Source organism: Centruroides sculpturatus, unplaced genomic scaffold, assembly GCF_000671375.1.
Source record: "Centruroides sculpturatus isolate CEXI.00-Female unplaced genomic scaffold, Cexi_2.0 scaffold131, whole genome shotgun sequence".
NCBI lineage: Eukaryota > Metazoa > Arthropoda > Arachnida > Scorpiones > Buthidae > Centruroides > Centruroides sculpturatus.
The window spans coordinates 182,872-191,443 of record NW_019384439.1 but is presented as its reverse complement, the minus strand read 5'-3'; the positions used below and the strand labels follow the sequence as shown (position 1 = coordinate 191,443).

General features: G+C 27.0%; 1 protein-coding gene across 1 annotated transcript in view; it reads left to right on the top strand.

Annotated features, from left to right (window-relative positions):
• LOC111620082 (upstream-binding protein 1-like) overlaps positions 1-5,007 on the top strand; it is an 81,873-nt gene extending 76,866 nt beyond the window's left edge. The window contains exon 10 of the mRNA XM_023361926.1: positions 4,596-5,007. Within this exon, the coding sequence (XP_023217694.1) occupies positions 4,596-4,648 (53 nt within the window). The 3' untranslated portion in view covers positions 4,649-5,007. The remainder of the gene's footprint in view (positions 1-4,595) is intronic.
• Positions 5,008-8,572: the final 3,565 nt, after the last annotated feature.

Sequence of the window (8,572 nt, the reverse complement as noted above, 5' to 3'; positions counted from 1 at the left end):
AAAAAAGTATATGGAAAAATAAAAATCAAGTTTAAGTCATTTTATTCGACTTTACGTCTGTCCGCCACAAATATTGAAGTCGTAATATCACTAGATAAACGTTTAAAGCACATAAAATCATATTAAAATATATACAAGTATGTACTGTATTTACAGTACACGCATTCGTAAATTTAGATTACTTTTTTTGTACTATATTAAAAACTAAAATTTATTTGTTTGTAAGCTTAAAATAGATTTTTATTAACCATATATTATTTAAAATGCTTTCCTAGTGATAAGTAGATTCGGAGACAGGTAAATTCGACTTACGTCGTTTTCCTGGAACCAATTACTGACATAAGGCGAGGTATACCTGTATTTATTTGATATGAAAGAAAATGCTGGCATTATGACATTTTATTCTGAAATTTGTTTCTTATTTCAATCATTTAAGATAGTTACATTCCTCTTTATTCATGATTTTAAAAAAATTGTAATTATCATCTCTCTCTTAATGATATGAAACTGTGCTTTTGCAATTTGTTTCTGCTCCTAACACAATGAAGTGCTATAAATTAAGACACTTGGCGGGTTTCCTCATCTTTATTTAGTTGATACGTGTGAAAAAATTACACATTTCAGGCTCTTAAGCCCCTCTTCAGCCAACTAAAACATAAAAAGGAATATAACACATACATATAAAAAATACACAAGTTTTGTAGAATTTTTTAAAATTATTGTGATTTAAACATACCTATGCATACAAGTTTTATAAATTAAAGTGACAGCGTACTCTCAATATTTTTTCAGTGAATCAGCTTATTCTCAATATTTTTTCAACCAACTAAAATATTAGGAGAGTATACGACATATATATACACAATAATATACATAATTTTTATAAAATTTATAAAATTTTCTTGATTTAAAGCATACCTTGAGTACGACCGTTGTTAAAGTTGTACACAATTGATTATACTTTCCACTTATAAACCAGTTTTGTAAAATCCTTGATTTAAAACATACTTTGGACTCAACAATTATCAAAATGTTGATAATTGTTGTGGAATTGTTGGATAATTGTTGATAATGAGTGGAAAGCACAATTGATTATGCTTTCCACTCATAAATCAGTTTTGCAAACCCGTTTTACAAAATCTTTACTTCCTTTGATATGCATTGACAATATAGTACGAATTTACATATCTTCTACAATATAATACAAAATTTACATAACCCCTTTCACGTGAAAGTAAGGAAACACAACACTGTTACAGGAAAATATGTAAAGATGAATCTACAGCTGTATCAAGTCAATTACAAGAGTTATTTGCTGGATTTCAAGTCTCTCTCTAGTACTGAAAGTCCAGAACAAAATAAAGGTTTTGCTGGAAGGGCAAAGGATGTTGAGTGGAGGAAACAGTACTGATGATTAACATTTAATATAAATTTACATATTATTTGACACCTATTACAATATTACAGTTATTTGTTATTGTTGATTTATTTAACAGTTCAATATTTATTATTATAAATTAGCACATTGATCATAATAATAATACAATTTTTTGAATCTAGTAGATACAATTAATCATCTCTCTTCAAATATTTCAATTAATATTTTCTTTCATGTTTTAAAGAATATAGTGGACTCTCGATTTTATGAACTTATATGGACTTCAGAAAAAGCTTGTAAGTGGGAATGTTATTAAAACACAAAAAAATTCATTTTGAGCATATCTTGGAATATCTGAATTCCGGACAATATACTGAATATTTCTTTTTCTTCCTGAGAGATCCAGAAATAATTTTGATGTGGAAATATGTACCAAATATAAACCTATATATTTATTGCTGACTTGGATGGCCAAGGCATCATCCAGCAGCTTCCATTGTGAGTCTGGCTGAACTTATGATAAGCATGAAAAAGGTCCTTTTAGTGTCCACAAGGGACAATGTACAAAAAAGTCAAAGCAACATACCATTCAAGTTGGGATCAGTTATTTTCAAATTAGAAGTTGCAAAATGCACATTGTGGTGAGACAACATCAGTTGACATGAGCCATCTTACAGTGGCTCATTCCCAAATCAGGGCTAGCCATTTTAAAATTTCAAGAAATAGATTGCATTTGCCATGAGCTGGACATCTGTTTGTAATACTTTTTATGAGCCATATTACAGTGGCTTATTGCCTGAATTAGAATAAAACTTTTTACTTTCATATAATAGACAGCACTTATTTTGTTCATTAATTTATTTTTCTCAAATGAAATATAATATATATTAAAGTAAGAAAAAGCCACTGATCAAATGGCCCATTGGGAAATTACTGATATCCCAATAAACCAGTTCACCACTTTTCCAAATCCAGTTGTCAGGTTATAACATATCAGTTTTTCCAAATACAGGTATACCTCGCCTTACGTCGGTAATTGGTTCCAGGAAAACGACGTAAGTCGAATTTACCTGTCTCCGAATCTACTTATCACTAGGAAAGCATTTTAAATAATATATGGTTAATAAAAATCTATTTTAAGCTTACAAACAAATAAATTTTAGTTTTTAATATAGTACAAAAAAAGTAATCTAAATTTACGAATGCGTGTACTGTAAATACAGTACATACTTGTATATATTTTAATATGATTTTATGTGCTTTAAACGTTTATCTAGTGATATTACGACTTCAATATTTGTGGCGGACAGACGTAAAGTCGAATAAAATGACTTAAACTTGATTTTTATTTTTCCATATACTTTTTTAACAAGCGACGTATAATCGGGAACGACGTAACTCGAAACCGACGTAAGTCGAGTTTTTATTTTTCCATATACTTTTTTAACAAGCGACGTATAATCGGGAACGACGTAACTCGAAACCGACGTAAGTCGAGGTATGCCTGTAATGATATCAGCATGTTGTGAAAGCTGTAGTGAGTGAATATAAGTGTGACAAATCATTGATGCTATTTGTCTTATTCTGATTTTTAATTCTGTTTTCCCAGTGATATACAATAAATTATTCTGTTGAGTTTTTTATTGAATGCAACATTTCTGTACAGATTGTAGACACACCTATGGATGTTGTCTATTGATTGTTGTTCAACAATAACTATATCAAGAAGTAACTATTTCACAGTATGTTGTTTGTAATGAGTATCATTGACAGATTCAATTTCAATGAGTGCAACTGTTGCCACCTGTCCTACAGCTGGACACTTTGGCATATAAATGGAGGAAGCTTTGAATTTAATATTTCAGCTTTCATACTGTTAGAAAAATTAAACATAACTTTTCATGGAAGAAATAAAAGTTAAATTTTATTTTACAAACAAAAGGTTATGTAATTTCTTGTATGAAAAATAATGCCTGGCATAACATCTCTTTTTGTTTCTATGGGCAGTACCAAACATGTTAATGTACAAAATGGAACTGATAATTATTCGTCTTCACACACCGGGATGATATACAAAAAACACATAAAACCTGTTAATCGGAGTGGTTGCATATTAGGATAGCTAACGTTTCCGAGGTCCCTTCTGGACTCTTCTTTAAGCTATTGGGCAAAAAAGAAGTTGGACATTGTAAATCGAATAATTTCCTTTTGAACAGATCATCATTCGAATCATAGCATGTGGAAACCTTCCAGGAGATTTAAAATGAAACAAGTTATGTTTAGTGTAAAGAGCATGTGCAACTTATTGATGTTGAAATATTTAAATATTATTATCTAGCAAGATCTGCAAAATGTCTTGGAGGCTATGGAAATATTCAGAGCAGGATGTAGCACCATGTGCATTAATTTTAAATACGAGATGGCCCTTTCAACAGTGTGGCAGATCCTGCTAGATAATAATATTTAAATATTTCAACATCAATAAGTTGCACATGCTCTTTACACTAAACATAACTTGTTTCATCTTAAATCTCCTGGAAGGTTTCCACATGCTATGATTCGAATGACGATCTGTTCAAAAGGAAATTATTCGATTTACAACATCCGACTTCTTTTTTGCACAATAGCCTGAAGAAGAGCCCAGAAGGGGACTCGAAAATGTTAGTTACCATAGTACGCAACCACTCTGGTTAACAGGTTTTACGTAAGTGTTTTTTGTATGGAACTGATATATGTCTGTTAATAAAAAATAAATTTCAGCTGTAATTCTTAGTATGATAATGATAAAATTATTGTATTTTTTTTATAATGTCAATATTATCTTATATCAAAAATGTATTTTATTTGTATTTGCACAAATCAGGATTGATGATTTTCTTAAACTTTCAGTGATGAAAAATAGAGTAATGTAATTTGTAATTAATATTTCAGATATGATTAGTACGGAACATTGTTAATTTCTAATTTCTCTGATCTTTTATTAATTATGTAATGTAGATAATTAAGTTAATTTTGTAAAGTAATTGGTTTTGAAATCATTTTGATAGATAAGTAAACTCTGCAGAAACATTAGAAGTTAATTGTTAAAGTTCATTCATTTTATTTTTTAATGCTAATAGTCTCCATCCAGATATTTTTATTTGGATGAAAGATGTATTATGAATAGCTTTATTTTTATTATATAGTATAAATATATTTGGAGTTTTGTTTCTTTCAGAAAAATCAAGTGAATTATGTAGAATATTGTTCAAGCCATATTCACAGCACTGATTTTGTGTAAAAGATTTTGTAAAGTAGAAAAAAGTGTGTATGAAATATTTGCATTGCAATATATCATGATTCTTCAGATAACATTTGAATGAAACTTGTGTATAAAAAAGAAACATTTTTTTATAAAAATACTTACATTGTGTACATATTTAGATTATCATAATTACAGGTGTATGTTTTGTATGTGTAAATATAAATAGAGTGTATGAGAAGAGAGAGTGTAACATTATCTTCATCAAATGTTAAGAATTGAAAAAATTGTTTACAATTAAGAAAATATTATAAAATGCATTTTCTTTAATATAATATTATGAAGTTTTTCACATGCAATTAATTTATAGTTTGTAGAACAGTAGTTATATTTTAAAGTATATTAAAAAGTATTTTTAAAATAATAAATTTTAATAAATGCAAAACATTATTTCTGTTAATTTTTAAAAAGAATATTTTGTATTTATTGTGAAATAATTTTACAAGTTGTAAACCAAAACTGTTATCAACTATATTATCTCATTATGTCTTTATTTATCATCAGAGTTTTCAATAGATAAGCCTTTAGAATTATTATCAAAAAAATAAATTTATTAGATATAATAATTTCATAAAATTAATATTATTCTGAATAAACAGTATCATAATGCATTAATATTTGAAATTTTAAGAGATATAATTTGTAAAAATCAATGCTTAATTATTATTTCAAAATCTATTATTAGTGTAGTGTATGCTTTTATATTTATAAATTAGAAAATAAGGGATTATAACATAATTTTGCATAGTGCAAAATCTTTTAAATTCTCATATTCTGTTTACAAAAAATAGTGATTTTTATAAATCAAATGCCTATACTTTTACAAATATTTTTAAGTCGGTCTTTGTTTGAAAAGTTTTTTGAAAGTAATACATATTTCAGGTAATCAGTTAGTCTATTAACTAATTATTAATATAAAAGTATTACTATTTATAAGTGACAAAACTAATTTTATCAAAAAAATATTCAAATTAAGTTATTAAATAATTTCTGAATTGGACATGCCTCCATCCTTTTATGACATTACCAATTTACACATCTACTTTTATTCCAGATTATTAATTCATTTAATAATTTAATTAGTTAAATTCTAACCTAAGAATTGCAGCCAATTATTAATAATTAATAAATGAATATCTTGAATTTTAGTTTTTGACATTTAAAACACATAAAATGATATGTAATCTGATTAGGCATTAGTATTAGGTTCAAAAATGATTCTTTCAAATAAAAGAAAATCTAGCATCTAAATTTGTCTATAAAATTTTAATATTTCTGATGTTTTATTTCTCATATTTAAAGCTATAAATATCAAAACAAAAGTAAAATATAATTATCACAGTGCCCATTAGTACTAGTTACTATAAGTAATGTTTTATTTTTAATTTTGAACATTGGATTTAAAATTTATACAGTAGAACCTCGAAATCTCGGCCTAATGTGGACCGAAGGGTGGCTGAGTTTGTGAAAATGCTGGGTTATCGGGAATGGGGTTAAAAAAAATAAATATGAGTGTTTCCTCAGAAAACACAGTACTGTACTTGTATGTATTGTTTACTTGAGAATACAACAGAGAATAAACTGCCCAAATACCCTTAAACAAAGGAAAAGTACGTCCTTTATGAAGGCATAGAGCCTTTACTACATGAAAATGAAAATTAATGAATACACTGTGTACAGTAATTTACCTGATAAGACAGACCTCAGAAAAATACTTTATGAGAGCTTTTATACTTTTATAAAGCTGTCTATAATGAAAATTAATTAACTAAGGATTTTTTTGTCCTGCCAGGGTGTGGCCGAGTTATCCGGAGTGCCGGGTTATCGAGAGCCGAATTTTCGAGGTTCTACTGTAATCCAATTTATTAAGTAATGAATTTTCAACATACATTGTAATGAAACAAGATTTTTAACTTTTGATATTATTAATTACTATAGATTATTACATTCAATTACATACATTTTTAGTCTCACGAAAATGATGAAAGGAACTACGAAATTTTAATTACAAAAATCGATTTTATTATTTTTATAAATTATATCTTAATGATTAAGTATAAACGATTCAATTTAAGAAATTATATTACAATTAAAATTGAAAAAATAAAAAAAAAAACACATAGAATTACCATAGACGATTCGTAGAACTTTGCATGGATGGTTCATTATGGAGTTCGTATAAATTTGTTATAACATTTATTAATTTTGCTTTTTAAATTATTTAAATATTAAAATGTCGACGAAAGATTTTTTTAGTTCGAATTTACGTATTTAAAAATAAAATAAAATAATGTTTGTAGTGATTTTATTTTCAGTAAATTCATAGATCTTTAGCTATTAGTAATTCGTGTTTTTCCATAAAATATATAAGATTATTGATTCTATGAATGGTGGATGATTCCTTACTTAATTACATAAATTCACTGATGAAATTTTATTTAAAGAATGAGTTGGAGATTTCTAAATAAACGTAATAAATCATAATTAACTTATATTAATTAGATGCATTTCATTTCATTTAGTCCTGTCCGTAATTTTTTATTACAATTAATTAGTTGAAAAATGAAAAATAGATTTATGTAGAAGTTATATTTATCTCTTACATCAGAAGGCAATTTATTAAATATAAACTTTGACTTCGTTTTTCTATAACAGAATATGTCAAATCATTATTTATTATTAATTTTTTTCGCATCTTTATTAGAAGAATCTTAATTAAAATTAGCTTTACATTATTTTAACATCAACAATCTAACAATTCCTGTTTGTATTATTTAACTATTGTCTCTCTGTTATTAAAAAAGTTATTATTATTTTTTTTTAGTTTTTCGATAACAAATTTTATTATTAAAAACTATAAAAATATTACAGAATTATGATGCGATAATTTATTTATTTACTAATATAAAAATCTAGTCAAGAAAAGGAAAAGTTTTTCCCATTTATTTTTATATTTAAGCTGATCAAGGACTTATCTTTGAATCAAATTGGTTTAACAGATTTATTTTTCTCAGATTTAGGAAATCGCATAGAAATGCTGAGTTATCAGAATTCAGAAAATCTTCAAGATTACAAATATCTTGAATATTGATTGAGCTCTACCATGTAATGTACAGTACAGTACAGTACTTTCGTCATGGTAATGTCCTCCAATATCTGATAATAGATTCGAAATATTTTATTACTGCAATTCTTTTCTTTTTCATTGATTTTGCTCTAGAATCAAACAACTCTTAAGTAAATATTTTATTGCAAGTTCATTATTATCCGATTAAGTATCTTATTAATTTTAATTTCTTACGTTGTGAAAATTATCCTCTGCTTTTATCTGTCGAGGCTTAATCGTTAATACTTTTATAGTAAATGCTTCGGTAACAGAATTAAGGTTATAAGGTTGAAGAATAAATGACGTGTAAGACAAGTCGTTAGGATCACCAACAGGAAGGAGGAGGAACGGAAATGTTCCTTTGTTCGTTTCCTTCTCATCTATCTGCTTTCGATTCTCTCTGAAGAAGTTGTGAACTGCAAAAATAAAATCTTAAATTTAAGTTTATTATATATACATTACGATTTAAATAATATATATGAAACTGAATGGTTGTAAAATTGAAGAAAAAAGGAATAACATTTAGACATTTGCTTCAGGAAANGCATAGAGCCTTTACTACATGAAAATGAAAATTAATGAATACACTGTGTACAGTAATTTACCTGATAAGACAGACCTCAGAAAAATACTTTATGAGAGCTTTTATACTTTTATAAAGCTGTCTATAATGAAAATTAATTAACTAAGGATTTTTTTGTCCTGCCAGGGTGTGGCCGAGTTATCCGGAGTGCCGGGTTATCGAGAGCCGAATTTTCGAGGTTCTACTGTAATCCAATTTATTAAG